The sequence below is a fragment of the Erinaceus europaeus genome, chromosome 6, assembly GCF_950295315.1.
Source record: "Erinaceus europaeus chromosome 6, mEriEur2.1, whole genome shotgun sequence".
Classification (NCBI taxonomy): domain Eukaryota; kingdom Metazoa; phylum Chordata; class Mammalia; order Eulipotyphla; family Erinaceidae; genus Erinaceus; species Erinaceus europaeus.
The window spans coordinates 6,504,688-6,524,296 of NC_080167.1; the positions used below are offsets into that span (position 1 = coordinate 6,504,688).

A 19,609-nucleotide genomic window follows, 5' to 3' on the forward strand; every position below is an offset into this window, starting at 1 on the left:
TTATTATTATTTTTTAATATTTATTCCCTTTTGTTGCCCTTGTTTTATTGTTGTAGTTATGATTGATGTCGTTGTTGTTGGATAGGACAGAGAGAAATGGAGAGAGGAGGGGAAGACAGAGGGGGAGAGGAAAACAGACACCTGCAGACCTGCTTCACCACTTGTGAAGCGACTCCCCTGCAGGTGGGGAGCCGGGGGCTTGAACCGTTAAAATTTATTTTTAGAGAGGTGGAGAGATCCATCAATGGAGCTCCCTGGGTCTTGTCCATGGTTCTCTTTCCTGTGTTGGATCAAGCCAGACTTGAAAGATACAGAGTTGGCTGCGGCAGTGGCGCCTGTGGAAAAACTTGTGGCGAAGGGGGGCAAAAAAAAGAAGCAGGTTCTGAAGTTCTGATTGTACACACCCTGTTGAAGATGGAATCACGGATGCTGCTGATTTTGAGCAGTTTCTTCAGGAGAGAATCAAAGTGAATGGCAAAGCTGGGGATCTCGGTGGTGAGGTTGTGACCATTGAACGAAGCAAGAGCAAGATCACTGTGACTGCTGAGGTGCCTTTCTCCAGAAGGTGTTTGAAATATCTCACCAAAAAATATTTGAAGAAGAATAATCTGCGTGATTGGTTACGCGTAGTTGCTAACAGCAAAGAGAGCTATGAATTGCGTTACTTCCAGATTAACCAAGATGAAGAAGAGGAGGAAGATGAAGATGAGAGCTCTTTTATCTGCAATGTTTTGTATGAGTGCTTGAATAAAACTTGGAAACCAAAAAAAAAAGAAAGAAAGAAAGATACAGTTTACCAGGGGAGTCACCTACTAGGGACCTTCATATAATTTTAAGTTGAGTAATCAAGGTAGGCTTCCTTGAGTAGGTGATATTTGAGTCAAAACTTGATGGAGGTCAACAGAAGAGTCACTTCTCCAGTCCTTTGAAGAACTTTGAGCTGAAGAGGAAATGATCCAACTTAGGTGATTTTTCTTTAAAAAAAAAAACAAACAGATCGTGTTTATTTATTTTACCTGTCCACTGCTCAGCTCTGGCTTATGGTGGTGCCAAGGCTTGAATCTGAGAGCTCAGTCTACCCCCATACCACTGTGGACAGTCCTGGTCTCTAAGCAGGGTCGGGCCTGGCTAATACTTGGATGGGAGAACTTGGGAGTGCAGAGACTCAGGCATGAGCCTTTTTGCATAACCATAGAGCTACCCCTCCAGCCATTAAATTCTTTAATTTGTTTTAAATTTATTTATTTATCGGATAGAGACAGTCAGAAATTGAGAGGGAAGTGGGAGATAGAGAGGGAGAGAGTCAGATAGACACCTGCAGCTCTGCTTCACCACCTGCAAAGTTTTCCCCCTGCAGGTGGGGACCAGGGGCTCAAACCTGGGTCCTTGAGCACTGTAATATGTGCGCTTAACCAGGTGCACCACCACCTGCCCCCCTATTTTTTTTCCTTCTTAATTTATTTTGTATAGAGATAGAGAGAAATTGAGGGGAAGGGAGAAAGGGAAGGAGAGAGACACCTATAATATGTTTTTCGTGTTGTGAATCTTCCCTCTTGCAGGTGGGGTTGGGGTCTTGAACCCGGAACCCTGTAAACTAATGTATGAGCTCAACCAGGTTCTCCATCGCTCGGCCCCTAGGCTTTAATTCTTCTCCTAAGGCTTATTTTCTAAGTATATAGATGAGGGATAAATTGTCACATGAGATAGAGCCCCCTCTGGTACATGCGCCGCCAGGGGTCAAACCAGGAACCTCATGCATGCAAGGCTGACGCAATCTCCCCACCTCTAGACCGAAGCCAGGTCTCTGAGGCAAAGCACCTCCGGCCCAGCAGAGGGAGGTAAACCTGTGCAAGCTCCTCCAACACAAGGCCGCGCCCTTCTTTACCACCCGGCTTAAAGGCGGTTTCTTGTTGGCTAGAGTGGCAGTGACATCACCCAATGGGTGTGCAGTTTCGGTCTCTTTCCCGAGACAGGCATTGGCGTCAACCAATAGGCTTGAGCACCGCCTGCGGCTTCCGATTGGCTGCTTCGTGTGCATATAAAAGATTCGCACGCGCGCGTGGCCCTCTTCTCGCCAGGCGTCCTCGTGGGAGGTTCGTGTGCTGTTGTGCCGGCCGGGCGGGTGTCGGGGGTGGAGTGGGGTGGGTTGGCTTCCGTCGCGGGGTCCCGGGGGTAGGTGGGGTGGGTCGCGGCGCTGGACACGGGCGGTCAGCGGCTGCGATGGTTCTTGTTCCCGGGGGACGATGGCGGCGGTCGACATGGCTTGCCCCGCCCCGGGGCCTGCGGCCTGGAGCCCGGCGGGGCCGCGTGTGCGTCCCGGGACCTGAGCTCCTCTCTCCCCGCAGTGACTCCGTCTTTAAACCCTGCGTGGCAATCCCTGACGCACCGCCGTGATGCCCAGGGAAGACAGGGCGACCTGGAAGTCCAACTACTTCCTGAAGATCATCGTAAGTCCTGCATTTCTGCTCGGGGCTCAGTCGTCGTGTCCCCCCCCCCCCCCCCCCCGTGTGGACAGACCGGCTGAGCCGCTCATGTCCCTTAACGCGGATTCTGCCGCCATCTCTGGGAAGATGGCAGGCAGGTGACTCAAAGTGCCGGGCAAGTTATTGCTGGTTTAGGACGATGACTTGTCTCATTTTATTTATTATTATTATTTTTTATTTTTTGTTATGTTTACTTACTGGATAGAGACAGCCAGAAATCGAGAGGGAAGATAAGACACCTGCAGCCCTACTTAACCACTGCAGGTGGGAACCAGGGACTGGAAACCTGGGTCCTTGCACACTGTCATGTGAGCACATAACCTAACCAGGTGCACCACCACCTGGCCCTTTTTCCTTTTTTCCTTTTTTTTTTTTTTTTTTTTTTTTTTTAAATATTAGAGAACCAGACGTCACTCTGGTACGTGTGCTGCCGGGGATTGAACTCGGGACCTGATGCTGGAGAGTCCCATGCTTTATCCACTGCGCCACCTCCCTGACGGGCAGTGTTTATTTTTTTTTATCTTTTATTTGTTGGACAGAGATGGGCCAGAATTGTAGTGGGAGGGGCAACTAGAGAGGGGAAGAGACCTGCAGCTCTGCTTCACCACTTGCAAAGCTTTTCCCTTGCTGGTGGAAACCTAGGGGGCTCGAACCCTGGTCCTTGCACACAAGTAGGTGCGCCACCACCTGGCCCAATGTTGTTGTTTTTTTTTTTTTGACGGGTGTGGATCACACTGGGTTTGGGACTTAAATTTGGAAATAATGCTACTCTTGGGCCCGGTGCTGCATGGTGGCTTTCATCTATTTTTCACCAAGATAGTAGCACACAAGTTGTTATTTTACCAGAACACTGCTCAGCTTGTAGCTTGTGGTAGTGCGGGGGATTGAACCTGGGACTTTGGAGCCTCCGGTATGACAGTCTCTGCGTAACCATTATGCTATCTACCCCCACCATACACACGTTATTTTTAATCTCAACCTAGCTTATACAAATTTGTCATACTTAATAAATGTTATGGTTTAATGCTGTAAATTTAGTCTTGTTGGTGTCTGTCTAAATATTTACCCAGAGTACTGGGTCTGCTCTGCTTTATGGTGGTACAGGAGGGGGATTGAACTTGGAAATTAAGAGCCTCAAATATGAGAGTCTGCCATAATTATTATGCTCCCCCCTCCCCGACATACTTCTTAGGTTCTGTTTAGTTGTTTGATTTAATCAGAAACACATTTTGTAACTGGGAAACTTACTAGTGGTTTGATAATGGTTTACAAAATCCTGAGACAATTTCCCACCACCAAAGTTCTGTGTCCTCATTCCCTCCATCGGAAACGGCAGTAGCTACCCCAGGGTCCCAGGTTGACCACTGTTTATATGTGTATATGTATTTGCCCGTGTATTTCTGTGGTCCTGCCTTCCCTTCCTAAGTCACACCTATACCTCTTTCTACTTCTGAATGCCTTTTGTTGCTGTTTTCCATCTTGTATCTGGGTCTTGATGGACAGCCCTTATCTTCCCCTAAGATTGCTACCCCGGTGTAGCATTCTGATGAGATTTATTTTATCTTTTTTTTAATTACAGCAACTTCTGGATGACTACCCGAAATGCTTCATTGTGGGAGCAGACAATGTGGGCTCCAAGCAGATGCAGCAGATCCGCATGTCCCTGCGCGGCAAGGCCGTGGTGCTGATGGGCAAAAACACCATGATGCGGAAGGCCATCCGCGGGCACCTGGAGAACAACCCTGCCCTGGAGAAGTCAGTGTCTCTTAGGGGCTTTGTGCGGTGTCTTGCCCCTTTTCCTGTGAAAGACAACCATCTCCTGTCAACTTTGCAGATTGCTGCCTCACATCCGCGGGAACGTAGGCTTTGTGTTCACCAAGGAGGATCTCACTGAGATCAGAGACATGCTGCTGGCCAATAAGGTGAGGGGAGCACGAGTGTCGCCGGTGCTTCAGTCCAGCTCCCTCAGTTGACCACTTGCACCAGGTTGTATTCGAGTTGATGACTTCTCACTGCATCTTGACTCTGTTTAGGTTCCAGCTGCTGCCCGTGCTGGTGCCATTGCCCCATGCGAGGTCACCGTGCCAGCCCAGAACACCGGCCTGGGGCCCGAGAAGACCTCCTTCTTCCAGGCTTTGGGCATCACCACTAAGATCTCTAGGGGCACCATTGAAATCCTGGTGAGTGGGCTGGGCAGACCTGTGCCAAAGGGGCAAGTGGTGGGGGCGTTCTTGTTGGGTGTCCAGATGTTAACTGCCCGTTCTTGTCCTGCAGAGTGATGTGCAGCTGATTAAGACCGGAGACAAAGTGGGAGCCAGCGAAGCCACTCTGCTGAACATGCTGAACATCTCCCCCTTCTCCTTTGGGCTGATCATCCAGCAGGTGTTTGACAATGGCAGCATCTACAACCCCGAAGTGCTGGACATCACAGAGCAAGCTCTGCATTCTCGCTTCCTGGAGGTATGTGCTGCTGTTCCAGGCCTTTCAACCATTAGCACCGTAGAGCACGGTCACTGCCATCCCACATTCTGGCCCGGCAGCTCTAATCCGGGATCTGCTCACCTCAGGTTTTTTGTCTGCGAAATGGCAGTAACAGTATACTATTGTTAAAGGACTTAATAAATGAGAGAGGATCTGAATTGCTCTGCTGGAAGCTTTTAAGAGGAAGTATCCTGTGGGAAGCGAGCCTAGCAATAATCTTACCTGCCAGTTTCTTCTGTTATAAGACATGTCACCTAAAGTAACTTTCTCTTTCCAGGGTGTTCGTAATGTTGCCAGTGTGTGTCTGCAGATCGGCTACCCAACTGTGGCTTCTGTGCCTCATTCTATCATCAATGGGTACAAGCGAGTCCTGGCCTTGTCTGTGGAGACAGAATACACCTTCCCGCTTGCTGAAAAGGTAAGCCGATGGAACTGGAGTGAACGTGGCAGTTAGCTCGTCCTGAAAGAGGTTTGCTAACAAGGTCAGATGTGGAAATAAGCTCATCGAGCCATCCCACACTGCTGTTCCTGGTTAGCCACTGTTAGACTACACTGGCTTAGAAGTAGTTTACCAATAAACTAGAGCTTTACAAATGTTTTAAAGGGGGATTTGGGTCGTTTGGGATTTAGGAGTTGTGATGATCATTTTGGCTGCTTTCACCCTTCAGGTCAAGGCCTTCTTGGCTGATCCGTCTGCATTTGCGGCTGCTGCTCCGGTGGCCGCCGCCGCCACCACTGCTGCTCCTGCTGCCGCGGCTCCGGCCAAAGCTGAAGTAAAGGAGGAGTCGGAAGAGTCGGACGAGGACATGGGATTTGGTCTCTTTGACTAATCACCAGAAAGCAAAATAAGCCAGCTTTATTTGTGAGACAAGGAAATAAAGGCTTTTTCTCTTTAAGAGTCTGGAGTCTTCATTTTATGTACTTCCAGTGTGCAGTGTATTAGAAGATAAAACCATAGACGTTTATCTGGAATTGACATTTAGGCTAGAAGGACAAAGCTAGGATTGTTTCCTTGGCTTATCTAGTCACTGACCTGGGTTCCTCTACAATGTTGAGATACAGTCATCACTGGGTGGTGATGGAATTGAGATGGAAAAGTCATAACCATTAACATGAGAAAACTTGAAGTCTGGCTTAAAGGTGTTTTTATTTATATTTGTTCTGATAAAAATTTGAAAAGGAGAAAGAACCAGATATCACACAGACTGAACTCATGCTTGGGAGTCCAATGCTTTATCCACTGCACCAGACTATTCTCTAGTCTTATGGTTAAGACATTGAGGTTTTTTTTAATTACTTATTTTCCCTTTTGTTGCCCTTGGTTTTTTAATTGTTGTAGTTGTTAGGGTGAAAACAGAGAGGAGGGGAAGACACCTGCAGACCTGCTTCACAGGCTGTGAAGCAACTCCCCTGCAGGTGGGGAGTGGGCCCTCAAACCCAGATCCTTGAACTTTGCTACATGCACTTAATCCACTGCGTTACTGACCCCCCTTTTTTTAAAATTTTTAACCAGAACACTGTTCAACTCCAGCTTGTGCTGGGGATTGAACCTGGGACTTCAGAGTCTCAGGCATGACAGTGCTTTGCATGACCATTATGCTATCTACCCTCCTTTTAAGAGACCACAGCACCAAAGCTTCAATGCAGTGGGGACTGGGCTCTTAAAACTTTTAAAAATTTACCTTTATTGGATAAAGACCACTAGAAATCAAGAGGGGGAATGGGTGTGATACGGAGAGAGACCTGCAGCACTACACCACTTGGGAGGCTTTTTCCCCCAACAGGTGGGCACTGGGGGCTTGAACCTGGGTCCTTGCACATTGTGCTCAGCCACCACCCAGGCCCACAATCAACTTTTTTTTTTTTTTTTTAACGCAGTGTACAGCTCTGGCCTGTGGTAAGGGAGGATGGAACCTGGGACTTGAGAGCCTCAAGGCTCTGCATAACCATTAGGCTATCTTGCTGGTCCTCAAAACATTTTTTAGGTAGGAAGTAGGATTTGTTCGGAGGAGGCATCTCGGAGGTTGTCGTGAGTGTAGGATGAGCTGTTTTATCACAGGAGCAGCAATGTATTTGGCCTTGCAGCTGTCATCCACCATGTCTCACGGATGGAAGACAGCTCAGCTGCAGAGTGCACTGCTTTGCCGTGTACCTGACGGCCGGCCAATCATTCCAAGGGAGCTTGCGAGGTGTCGTTTCTGTGAATTCAGGAAGAGACAAAAGTCCCACCATCTTGGAGACTTCCGGTGCCAAGGACCCCGACTCGCCCCTGCCCGGGACCTCCCATTACACGCTCACTTCCGGTGCTGGTGGCCGTGACCTGGCCGTCGGGGCCCCTCCCTGCCTTTTCTGGAGCCTGGCCGTCCCCGGTGAAGTGAATCAATAGAATATTCACTGGGAAACACCTCCCCAACGAGCCAGGGCCACCGGGAGGAGAAGGAGCCATCTATGAAATTCAGGCCCGGTCCCCCCCCCCCCCCCCCCCCCCGAGCTACGGTTCGCTCAGGAAAGCAAAGGGCCGCGGGGCGTGCGGGGCGGACTCCGCCTTCCGGATCCTCGGGGCCGCTCGTCCCTCAGGAGTCCCGGGGAGGGCGGCGGCCACCAGGGGCGAAGAGCGGGCGCGGGGCGGAGGGTCTCATCACGCCCCGGCCGCCGTTCCGCCCGGGGACGCCAGGCCGGAGCACCAGGAGCCTCTCGGACTCGCCCTGCCGCGTGTGCGCGCCGTGACCCGGAAGCAGTTCCGGAAGCAGTTCCGGAGTCAGCGCCGGCAGGATGGCGGCCGACACGCAGGTGAGGCGGCTGGCCGCGGGGCCGAGGCTGTGGGTGACGGGGCGCGGCCGGCGGCGGGCGGGAAGAGGGCAGACCGCCCCTCTGGGGACCCCCAAAGTGCTGGGGGCGGCGGCTGCGGAGGGCGCAGCCCCGGGCCACCTCGAGCCGGCCCCTCGCGGCTCCGTTCCCACCCAGCCCCCGGCTCCGCGGCGCAGACCGGCCAGCGCTCGAGTCGGGCTCCGGGCTCCGGGCTCCGGTCGCGCTTTGCTTTGCTCGTCAGTCCTCCCCCGCCCCCCCTCCCCGGCCCGAGAGTCGCCCGCGTTCACTTTTCGGAGTCCTGCTTCTTCATTAGCCCTGTGACGACGAGCCCGGGCCAACGCCAGCCCTTCCCCCGAAACTTGACATTCAGCAAATGTTGCTCAGCACCCAAGTCCGTGCAGGGGCGAACGACATCATCTTTGCAGTCACGCAGATCTTGAGTTTGGGCCGTGGAAGTTTGCGAGATTCTTGAGCGAGTCGCTTAGGGTCGCGCCCGAGCTTTTCCCATGCACAACGTGAGGTGAAATAACAAGTGTTAGGCATGGGTGTTGTGAGTCTTCACGCATGAAGGAAGTCTCCGTGTATGTTGGTGGTTATCGTCAAATCCAGGGTGAGAGAGAGGAACCGTCACCACCCAGGCAGATGAATGAGTTTGTCCGCGTTCCCAGTGTAGTCAGTTGTAGTTCTGGCAAGGATTTCGGAAACGCTGCTCCTTCCACCGCGGCCTCTTTGTAGCCGTGTTTTAGCGTGGAAAGACGATGCGAAAGGGAGACGTAACAGGTGTTTCAGGCAGCTTCCACTTGAGTCTCCAGGGTGAGGAGATGAATTGAGGCCTTGAGTATTTTTTTTTTTTAATTTATTTTTTTGATTTTTTAGAAATATTTATTTTATCTATTGATTCTCTTTTGTTGCCCTTGTTGTTTTATTGTTGTAGTTATTATTGTTGTTGTCGTCGTTGTTGGAGAGGACAGAGAGAAATGGAGAGAGGAGGGGAAGACAGAGAGGAGGAGAGAAAGACAGACACCTGCAGACCTGCTTCACCGCCTGGGAAGCGACTCCCCCTGCAGGTGGGGAGCCGGGGGCTGGAACCGGGATCCTTATGCCGGTCCTTGTGGAAAGAGTATTGCTAAAGTATTTCTGGGGGTGGTGGTGGGGGGGGGGGCTTACACGTTGCATGATTCATACGCATGGTTAATGTGAAAAAAGCCTCCCCAGCTGTGTAGCTTCACTTCAGTTGCAGTGCAGTGTAACCAGAGGCTCCTGTGTTGGGACAGTGGAGAGAAACAGCCGGCTTTTCACTTAAAGTTCCGCTGGACAGTGTAATTCTAGTAGAAGAAGAAGACGCCTGGGAGTCTAAAAATGTCTGCTTCTGATTTGCCCAACAGATGGCTTTTTTCAGAAGGATCTTAGTTTGCTCCTCCTCGGTTTCTTTTTACTATTTTACATTTATTTATTGGAGAGAGAGAGAAATCGAGAGGGGAAAGGGTAGATAGGGAGAGAGACACCTATAGCACTGCTTTACTGCTTGTGAAGGTTTCCCCTTCGGATGGGGACTGGAGCCTTGAACCCGGGTCTTTGTACATTATAACATGTGTGCTCTATCAAGTACATCACCACCTAGCCCCGCTTTCTCAGTTTTGTACGGTCTCTAATGGATACCTTTTTTTTTTTTTTTTTTAATGCTGCTAAAACACAGGGTCTTTATATGCATGTTATCACTGAGTAGACACTCTGGGCTTAGTTTCTCCTCCTCCTCCTCCTCTTTTTATTTAAGAGTGAGAAAGATGCCACAGCAAACTTTGGGAAGCTAGAAAGTGATGATAAGTGGTGAAGGACTTAGCTGACCCAAGGAAAATGAATTTCTGAGAGACAGCCTCTGGCAGGGTGGGTGAATGGGAAGAGTAAGTTAGGATGCTTGAAAGCTATTTTCAAATGGAACTTTCTCCACTTTAGTAGAAGACTGGAAATTTTCCTCTGGAAGAGTGTTATAATCACCGAAAGGGCTAGGAGAGAGTGAGACATCTTGGAACTCTTGAACAAAAAATCCGAGAAACTTTTTTTCACACTAAGGATGTATTTCCGGACCAAAGACACTTATTTTTACTTTATTGATAGGACAGAGAGAAATTGAGAGGAAAGGGAGAGAAAGGTAGACACCTGCAGACCTGTTTCACTGCTTGTGAAGCAGCCCCCTGGCAGGTAGGGGGCTCGAACCGGGATCTTTGTGCAGGTCCTTTTGCTTTGTACTGTATGTGCTTGACCACCCGGTGTGCCACCGCCCGGCCCCCTGAACTTTTTAATTTTTAATTTAACTTTTTTGGCCATTGCTAGGGCTTCACTGTTCTGGGCTGACTTTAGATAAAAAAATAACAGCATTTGAGGTCCAGGAGGTGGTGCAGTGTATAAAGCATTGGATTCTCAAGCATGAGGTTCTTATCCCTGGCAGCAAGTGTACCAGAGTGATGTCTGATTCTTTCTCTTCTTTTTCATTAATAAATAAAATCTTAAACAAAAACAAAAAGGAGGGGCAGGTGTACATAGCATAATGATTATGCAAAGAGAATCTCATGTGTGAGAATCTCCAAAGTCTCAGGTTCAGTCCTCACGCCACCATAAGCCAGAGCTGAGCAGTGTTCTGGTAAAAAAAAATAATAAATTAAAAAAAATAATTTACAAAAAAAGTGGGAGGCTAGGCAGTAGCACATGGCACGAAGTGCAAGCATCAGTGTAAGAATCCCAGTTCAAGCCCCCGTCCCCCACCCCGTAGGGGGGGTCGCTTCACAAGCGGTGAAGCAGGTCTGCAGATGTCTATGTTTCTCCCCCTTTGTCTCCCCTCTCTCAATTTCTTTCTGTCCTGTCCAGCAATAACAACAATAACAACAACAACAACGATAAACAGCAACAAAAGGGGAAAATGGCCTCCAGGAACAATGGATTCCTAGTGCAGGCACCTAGCCCCAGCAATAACCCTGGAGGCAAAATTAAAAAAAATAACACAGCACTGGGTCACACTTGGGGTACAGAGCCTGAAATTTTAGATCCCTTCACAAAGAGAGGAGCCTGGAAGCATCCAAGGAGAAAAGCTAATACTGTTAGGCTTCATAACAACTATAGAGCCGAAAGGATTTTAACCTGGAATTCTGTATGCAAACAAATTTATTCATTTATTAATATTTATTTATTCCCTCTTGTTGTCCTTGTTTCTTTTTATTGTTTAAGTTACTATTGTTGTCGTTATTGTTAGATAGGACAGAGAGAAATGGAGAGAGGAGGGGAAGACGGGAGAGAAAGACAGACACCTGCAGACTTGCTTCACCGCCTGTGAAGTGACTCCCTTGCAGGTGGGGAGCCGGGAGCTCGAACCTGGATCCTTTACGCAGGTCCTTGCGCTTTGTGCCGTGTGTGCTTAACCCATCACACTACTGCCCGACTCCCGAGAACAAATTAAATCAAGTATGAGGCTAAAATATTTGTAAACTGTCAAGGAGTTCACGAAATAGAGAACTTTCTTGACCCAAACAGGAAAAGAGCATCTTCAGGGAGCAATACTGCTTCCCAGCTGGAGAGGACCACCTGCTGCCTCGGGCGGGGCGTCTGCCTGTCAGAGCCTCTTCCAGAAGCCGAAACTTGGCAGGATACCTGGTCTGCCTAAACGTATTGAAAGACACATCATGAGAAGTTTGGGGTTCTGTTATTAAGTAAGGTAGATAAGACAGCAAACCAAACTGTAAGACATTAATCCCCCAATAAAGAAATAATAATAATCACAAAGAGCAAACTGAAGTGAGGTAGAAAAGGCAATGAACCCTGAAGACAATAATAAAAACCTGTGCAGGATAGTAAACCTGGAAGCTGGAGGCTATCTGTCTACATAGAGGATAAACAGTGAAACGGAAGGAGCCCACTTTGGGAAACTGAGAAATTACATTGGGGACATGGAGAGGCTAAGTGGTGGCATTGATAAGGACAGCTGTGGTTGAAAGACCGAAAAGTCAAGAGGGTGTAGCACAAGCAAGTTATGTAGAGATGTGGAGAAATCTAAAATTGGCCAAAGGTATCCTTTGTGGGGAATGATGGCAAGGGTTATTTTTCACCTTCCAGACTTCTTTGACATTTTTTTTTTTAAGTAATTTTTTTTTCTTCATTTATTGGATCGACATTGAGAGAGGAGAGGGGGCTTGAGAGACAGAGATACCCGCAGCACAGCTCTACCACTAGAAAAGCTTCTCTGTTGCAAGTGGGAACCGGGGGCTTGAATCTGGGTTCTTGTGCACTGTAACATGTGATCAAGCTGGTGCACTGCCACCCGACTCCAGCTTTTTTTTGTTTGTTTGTTTTTAAATACTTTTAGAAGAGTGAACCAGAGCACTGCTCAGCACTGCATATGTCTTGTAGCCTCTGGGGTGTCGCACATACAAGTTGGTGCTGTAATAGGCTATCTGCCTGGCCTCGTTGGCTCTTGAATTATGTGCCTGTCTGGGTGGGTACAATACTAGTGATGATGAGAAAAGCAAATTTATTTATTTTTGTATTTATTTTCCCTTTTGTTGCCCTTGTTTTTTTTTTATTGTTGTTGTAGTTATTGTTATTGATACCCTTGTTAGGACAGAGAGAAATGGAGAGGGGTGGGGAAGACAGAGAGGGGGAGAGAAAGATAGACACCTGCAGACCTGCTTCACCGCCTGTGAAGTGACTCCCCTGCAGGTGGGGAGCCAGGACCTTGAACCGGGATTTTTACACGTGTGCACTTAACCCGCTGCACTACCGCCCGACTCCCCTATTTATTTTTACCAAAGCACTGCTCTGTTCTGGCTTAGGGTGATGCCAGGGACTGAACTTGGAACCTTTGGTACCTCAGGCCTGAAAGCATTTTTGCTTAACCATTATGCTGTCTCCCTAGCCTTAAAATATTTTTTTTATAGAAAGACAGTTTTGGAGTGGTCCGGGAGGTGGCACAGTGGATTAAGCAGTGGACTCTCAAGCATGAGGTTCTGAGTTCAGCCCCCGGCAACACATGTACCAGTGGTTCTTTCTCTCTCTCTCCTCTTATCTTATTAATAAATAAAAAAATATATATATTTAATTTTTATTTCTTATTTATTTATTTTTAATTTTGTTTTATTTACTAGAGCACCGCTCAGCTCTGGCTTATGGTGGTGCGGGGGATTGAACCTGGGACTTTGGAGCCTCAGGCATGAAAGTTTCTTTGTATAACCATTATGCTCTCTCCCCCCACCCTATAAATAAAATAATTTTTAAAAGACAGTTTTGGATATCTTTATTCATATCCACTGCCAATAGAATATATCAGGGATTTAGGCATAATTGGGGTCCGGTGGTGGTGCAACTGGTGAAGTGCAAGGGTCTGGGTTTAAGCCCCTAGTCCTCACCTGCGGTGGGGAGGGGAAGCTTCAGGAGCAGTGGAGCTGGCTGCAGGTGTCTGCCTTTCTCTTCCATTATCTTTATTTACTTCTCTGTTTCTTTCTTTTTTTTTTTTCCTCCAGGGTTATTGCTGGGCTCGGTGCCTGCACCATGAATCCACCGCTCCTGGAGGCCATTTTCCCCCCTTTTTTGTTGCCCTAGTTGTTGCAGCCTCGTTGCGGTTATTTTTATTATTTTTTAATATTTTATTTTATTTATTCCCTTTTGTTGCCCTTGTTGTTTTATTGTTGTAGTTATTATTGTTGTTGTCGTCGTTGTTGGATAGGACAGGGAGAAATGGAGAGAGGAGGGGAAGATAGAGAGGAGGAGAGAAAGATAGACACCTGCAGACCTGCTTCACCGCCTGTGAAGCGACTCCCCTGCAGATGGGGAGCTGGGGTTCGAACCGGGATCCTTATGCCGGTCCTTGTGCTTTGCGCCACCTGCGCTTAACCCGCTGCGCTACAGCCCGACTCCCCTTGTTGCGGTTATTATTGCCATTGTTGACGTTGCTTTGTTGTTGGATAGGACAGAGAGAAATGGAGAGTGGAGGGGAAGACAGAGAGAGAGGGGGGGAGAGACCTGCAGACCTGCTTCACCGCCCATGAAGCGACCCCCCTGCAGGTGGGGAGCCGGGGGCTCGAACCGGGATCCTTACGCCGGTCCCTGCGCTTTGCGCCACATGCGCTTAACCCACTGCGCCACCGCCCGACCCCCTACTTCTCTCTATTTCTATCATAAAAAGGAAAAATAAAAATAGGGGCCAGACAGTGGCACATCCAGTAGAGTACACCCATCACCGTGCCCAAGGACCTGGGTTGGAGTCCCTGGCCCCCACCTGAGTGGTGAAGCAGTGCTGCAGGTGTCTCTATGTCTTTATCAAAAATAAATGAATTAAATGATACAAACAAAAAAGGAAAAAATGGCCATCCGGAACAGTGGACTTATCATTCAGGCACTGAGCCCCAGTGGTAACCCAGGTAGCCAAGAAAAAAAAAAAGAAAAAGAAAAAAACAGCGTTATTTTTCTATGCATCCTTGAATCTTATTCTACCGAAAAGTTCTGTCTGTGAAGTGTCCTCACAAGGAAAAGATAGTGGATGGCACCAGGATGTTACTTACTGGGTCTTTCATACCCTAGCCTATTGCTTCTGCATCTGTGCAGCGCTGCTGAGGAACAGTTTCAGGAATACTTGCGGACTGCTGCTCTCTGGGTCCTGCGGCGTGGCCAGGTGGATTGTGGTTGAGAGCTAAGGCTTTGCTAGCCTGTTTGTAGACCTGTTTGGTTTCCGGTTTAGTTTCCTGTATGCAGGTGCTGGGGTGGGGTGGGGGGACTCAGCTCTCTCTGGACTGAGTTCCTTCACCCTCTGTAAATGGGAGCAGGGAGACCTACTTTGAAGTCTTGGTGGTGATAGATGTTTTTCTTTTAAATATTTATTTATTAGAGAGGAAATTGTGGAGGGTAAGAGACAGACACGTGCAGTGCTACTTCACCACTCGTGAAGCTTTCCTCCTGCAGGTGGGGACCAGGGACTTGAATCTGGGTCCTTGAGCACTGTTATGTGTGTGCTTAACCAGGTGCGCCAGCACCTGGCCCCTAGATGAAGCTTTTCTAGAACTCAGAGTCCATGCTCAGTCAGATGAGGCGGGTGCCATTACCGGCCTGCTACAGGTGGAGAGAGACAGTCGTGGAGCTGATAGAATTTGAGTATCCACAGCTGGCAAGAGGCAAAACTGGGGTTTGATCTCTTAGTCTCTCACCCTGTAGCCACTGTGTTTATGCTCTGCTAATGACTTTCCAGGACACTGAAGCCCCTGTATAATCTGAAGGGAACAGTACATAGTAGGCCCTCACTGATTTTTATGTAATCCTTCTATCCTCAGGTTTGAGGGTTTTGCCCTTTTTAACAGCACCACTCAGTTTTGGCTTATGTGGGTGCTGAGGATTGAACCTGGCACCTCAGAACCTTAGCATGGAAGCCTTTTTTGTATAACCACTAAAGTACCCCCCCCACCCCCCCCAGCCTAGCTTTGCCTCTTTTTGACCAAATTAAGTAAGGGGTATTGGCTACTTGAGTGGTTACATTAAAGCAGTCCATCTTGGGAGTCAGGCGGTAGTGCAGTGGGTTAAGCACACGAGGCGCCAAGCGCAAGGACCAGTGTAAGGATCCCAGTTCGAGCCCGTGGCTCCCCACCTGCAGGGGAGTCGCTGCACAGGTGGTGAAGCAGGTCTGCGGGTGTCTTATCTTTCTCTCCCCCTCTCTGTCTTCCCCTCCTCTCTCCATTTCTCTCTGTCCTATCCAACAACAATGACGTCAATAACAACAACAATAATAACTACAACAATAAAAAACAAGGGCAACAAAAGGGAAAATAAATACAAAAAAATCAAAAATAAAATAAAACAGTCCATCTTAATTGGATAATTCTGCCTCCCAGGAGACATTTGACAAAGTCTAGGGACAAGTTGGCTTTATATCACAACAGGTGGGGCATCTGCTGGCCTCCAAGAAGCCAAGGCCGAGAAACTGCCCAGAATCCTCTGACGGCCCCCACCCACAAAAACGTGAGGCCTAGAGTGTCAAGAGCATGTGTTAGAGAAACCTTCATGAGTCTCCTCCCCCAGCACATGTACATGCTTGTCATTTTGTAGTCTGCTGATGACTTTTTCTCTGTGGGCTTGGTCTTCACAGGTTTCGGAGACACTAAAGCGTTTTGCAGGGAAGGTGACAACAGCCAGTGTGAAGGAGCGCAGAGAAATCCTCAGTGAGCTGGGGAGGTGTGTTTCTGGAAAAGGTATTTATTTCCCATCTTCATAGCCTGGAGATGATTCCATTTCAAAGTGTGATTGGAGCCATGATCTTCCTTCCCCCATTGCACCAAAGTCTGCCTTCCCTCTCTGTGTTTGTTTATTACTTACCGGAGTATTAAAACAGTTGGGTAGTGGGGAGTGTGTCCATTTATGTGCCAAAGCTTGTATAGCTTTAGCTGTCTGAGTGAAGAATGTTATTTTATTTTATTCTAATGAAGGGGACGGTGGAGGGAGAGAGACAGATCAGCTGGTCGTGCTGGGACTTCAGAGCTTCAGGCACGAAAGTCTTTTGTTAGAGCCCTTATGCTGTTTCCTCAGCCTGAGTGAAAATACTTTATTTTTATTTTGTATTTTTTACCTGAGCACTGTTCGGCTCCGGTTTATGGTGGTACGGGGGATTGAACCTGAGACTATGGAGCCTCAGGCAGGAGAGTGTCTTTGCATAATCATTATGCTATCTACCCCTGCCTTAAAATACTTCTGAAAGGCACCAACAGTCTTTATTGAGAGGTTTACTGGGAACGAAACCATTTTCTTTGTCACTTTAGCTACATGCCATGCTGGGGACCGTACTTGGGGCCTCCTGTGTGTAGACCCGTCCCTCTAGCTGCAGTGCCACCTCCTGGCTGGTGGCTGGTGGGGCAGACTGGAAGGTTCTGAGCACATACAGGTATATTGATTCGATGTCTTGGTAATTGACGACTCAGTGACTTTTTGGGGCCTGTAGGACTACTAGTTTGCTACTGCTCACTTAATCCTCATTTTACTTTTCCTTACCAAAGCACTGCTCAGCTCTTGCATATGGTGGTGCTGGGGACTGATCCTGATCTCAGAACCTCAGGAATGAAAACTTTGCGTAATTACTATACTGTCTTCCTGGCCCAATCCTGATTCATATTTTATTTCTCCTTTGGAATGTTTTTATTATTTAAATTTTTTTTTTATTATCTTTATTTCTTTATTTGGATAGAGACAGCCAGAAATCGAGAGGAGGGGGTGATGGAGAGAGAGAGAGACAGAGAGACACTTGCAGCCCTGCTTCATCACTCAAAAAGCTTTCCCTCTGCAGGTGAGAAACGGGGCTTGAACCCAAGTCCTTGCGCATTGTAACATGTGCGCCCAACCAGCTGTGCTACCACCTGGCCCCTGGAGTGTTTTTACTAGACAGAATTGATTCTTGCAATGTTGTGCTTAGTCCAGCAGCATCATGATCTGTTGGGGATCTAAGTTCTCAGTTACAGTTTGGAAACTCAAAAGGTGCAGCTCGATACCTTAGCTTTGGCAAGCCCTCTGGGTGATTCCTGTGTCTGGGGCATCAGAACTGTCTGTCGCCTTGTACTTCCCATGTGTGAAAGAGACTACTTCTTACCACTCTTTGCCCGCTTCTCATTGCTGCTTCTGATCTGCCATCACTGGTAACATACCCAAGCTTGTTAAAGGCTACACATGCTTTATAATTATGTAAGTTACTGTTGGTGAACTTCTGAAAGTCTCCCCTGCGTTTGACAATGCTTTAGTTATGACTTTTATGGGCACCTTCATAAGTCTTTGCACCTCTTCACTTCTTTCTCCCTTTTTCTCTTCCTTCCTTTCTTCCTCTCTTCTATTCTTTCTCTCTTTTTACTATAGCACTGCTCTGCTCTAGCTTCTGGTGGTGTGGGGGATTGAACCTGGGACTTTGGCATGAGAGTCTCTTTGCATAACCACTATGTTATCTACCTCCACCTATGGTCCACTTTTCTCAATAAGCTAGTTGCAAAAGGCTACCGTGTGACTGGATAGTAGCTGTATTCACCTCCTCAATGTGGTCAACTCTGCTGTATAACTGCTGGATATTTCAACTTCCCCTACTTTATGGAGTAGGGACTTTGTCATTTTTGGGTAAAGTTTATGAACTACCTTTTCTTTCTTTCTTTTTTAAGATTTGACCTATTTATTAATGAGAAAGATAGGAAAGAGAGAGAGAGAGAAAGAACCAGACATCATTTTGGTACATGTGCTGCCAGGGATTGAACTCAGGACCTCATGCTTGAGAGCTTAGTGCTTTGGCCACTGTACCACCTCCTGGACCACTTCGAACTATCTTTTCATCGATCATCCTGAAATTCTACAATTCAGGATGAGTTATATTTGTCAACTGTTCAGTAGCCAGGTTGAGGATGAATTTTAACTACTTTCTGCATGGTATCACTGTTTTCTAAAAATTCACAGTTTATTGAGGGTCTAAATTATGTCTCAAAAAAGACTATTTTTTTTTTACCAGAACATTGCTCAGCTCTGGCATATGGTGGTGCGAGGGATTAAACCTGGGACCTTGGAGCCTCAGGCATAAGAATCTGTTGGCATAAAACCATTATGCTATCTATCCCCGACCTATAATTTTCTTTTTGAAGATTTGTTAATGAGAAAGAAGAACAGAGAGATAAAGCAACTGAGAGAGAAAGAGAAGACTGGGGAGACACTGTAATGGTTATGCAAAAGACTTTCATGCCTGAGGCTCTGAGGTCCCAGGTTCAGTTCCCAGCACCACCATAGCCAGAGATGAGTATCACTCTGGTCTCTCTTTATCTCTGTCTCTCAATAAAATAAAGATCAACTAAGAGAGAGAGAATGCGAATACACCCACACCAGAATAGCAGTCTGTCATTTGCAGTGCCGGGATTGAACCTGGGACCTCATAGTTGAAAGTCAGACACTTGATCTACTCCATGTACCACTTCTGAGACATACCACTTTATCATTAAAAAAAAATTCTTTTTGGGAGTCGGGCTGTAGCGCAGCGGGTTAAGCGCAGGTGGCGCAAAGCACAAGGACCGGCATAAGGATCCCAGTTCGAACCCCGGCTCCCCACCTGCAGGGGAGTCGCTTCACAGGCGGTGAAGCAGGTCTGCAGGTGTCTATCTTTCTCTCCTCCTCTCTGTCTTCCCCTCCTCTCTCCATTTCTCTCTGTCCTATCCAACAACGACGACAACAACAATAATAACTACAACAATAAAACAAGGGCAATAAATAAATAAAATAAAATAAATAAAAAAAAAGAAAGAAAATTCTTTTTTTTAATTATCTTTATTTATTGAATAGAAGCAGCCAGAAATCAAGAGGAATGGCCGTGGGGGGGGGGAGTGAAGAGAGACAGAGAGGAGCTCAGCACTTGGCCTCCCACCTTATAATTTTCTTACTGGGAGAAAATAATGAAAGATCTCTGTTTGGACAGATAATCAGGATAATGAAATTAAATCAGGATAATTATTGTTCTAATATAATGATACTAGTTTTATAATAAAATGACAACTAGCAATAATTAAATTGTGTATCTACTCTCATACTTGAGGCTCCAATCCCCAACACTATCTGAAACTAGAGCTGAGCACTGCTGTGATATCTCTCTCTCCTCTCTTTTTACCTCATTAAAAAGTAAAGTAAGTTTTAAAAGTATATAACTTACTAAATGAATTGACCTGTGTGAAATGCTCAGAGCAGTCACAGAACCCTTGAGCACTAAGTGCTGGGTGTTACTAAAACGCTTCCTTCCCTTCCCACGTCCTGAGGTAAGTTTAGAAAAAGGAAGAGTTGGGCAGTAGCACAGCGGGTTAACTGCACGTGGA

General features: G+C 47.4%; 2 protein-coding genes and 1 pseudogene across 4 annotated transcripts in view; all 3 read left to right on the forward strand.

Annotated features, from left to right (window-relative positions):
* Positions 1-244: 244 nt before the first annotated feature.
* Positions 245-830, forward strand: LOC132539046 (large ribosomal subunit protein eL22-like; annotated as a pseudogene).
* A 1,233-nt stretch (positions 831-2,063) lies between these two features.
* On the forward strand, positions 2,064-5,815 carry RPLP0 (ribosomal protein lateral stalk subunit P0). Its single transcript, XM_007528566.2, has 8 exons — positions 2,064-2,093; positions 2,346-2,447; positions 4,063-4,238; positions 4,318-4,405; positions 4,517-4,663; positions 4,758-4,943; positions 5,242-5,382; positions 5,633-5,815. The coding sequence occupies exons 2-8, from the start codon at positions 2,394-2,396 to the stop codon at positions 5,792-5,794; spliced, it is 954 nt and encodes a 317-aa protein (XP_007528628.1). The 5' UTR covers positions 2,064-2,093; positions 2,346-2,393; the 3' UTR covers positions 5,795-5,815.
* A 1,785-nt stretch (positions 5,816-7,600) lies between these two features.
* GCN1 (GCN1 activator of EIF2AK4) overlaps positions 7,601-19,609 on the forward strand; it is an 84,821-nt gene continuing 72,812 nt past the window's right edge. For 2 of the 3 annotated variants that reach the window (XM_060192983.1, XM_060192985.1), the window contains exons 1-2: positions 8,341-8,382; positions 15,886-15,988. In XM_060192983.1, coding sequence (XP_060048966.1) covers positions 8,356-8,382; positions 15,886-15,988 — 130 coding nt within the window. In that variant the 5' untranslated portion in view covers positions 8,341-8,355. Of the gene's footprint in view, positions 7,755-8,340; positions 8,383-15,885; positions 15,989-19,609 lie in introns of those variants that run through there. The other variant, XM_060192984.1, reaches the window with a different exon arrangement.

What these genes read in the sequence shown, in the direction of transcription:
- RPLP0 (XM_007528566.2), top strand. Translation starts at nt 2,394, where the DNA reads ATGCCCAGGGAAGACAGGGCGACCTGGAAGTCCAACTACTTCCTGAAG. An exon ending in AACAACCCTGCCCTGGAGAA is followed by an intron (nt 4,239 to 4,317) that starts GTCAGTGTCTCT and finishes TCAACTTTGCAG; the next exon opens with ATTGCTGCCTCACATCCGCG. An exon ending in ACATGCTGCTGGCCAATAAG is followed by an intron (nt 4,406 to 4,516) that starts GTGAGGGGAGCA and finishes GACTCTGTTTAG; the next exon opens with GTTCCAGCTGCTGCCCGTGC.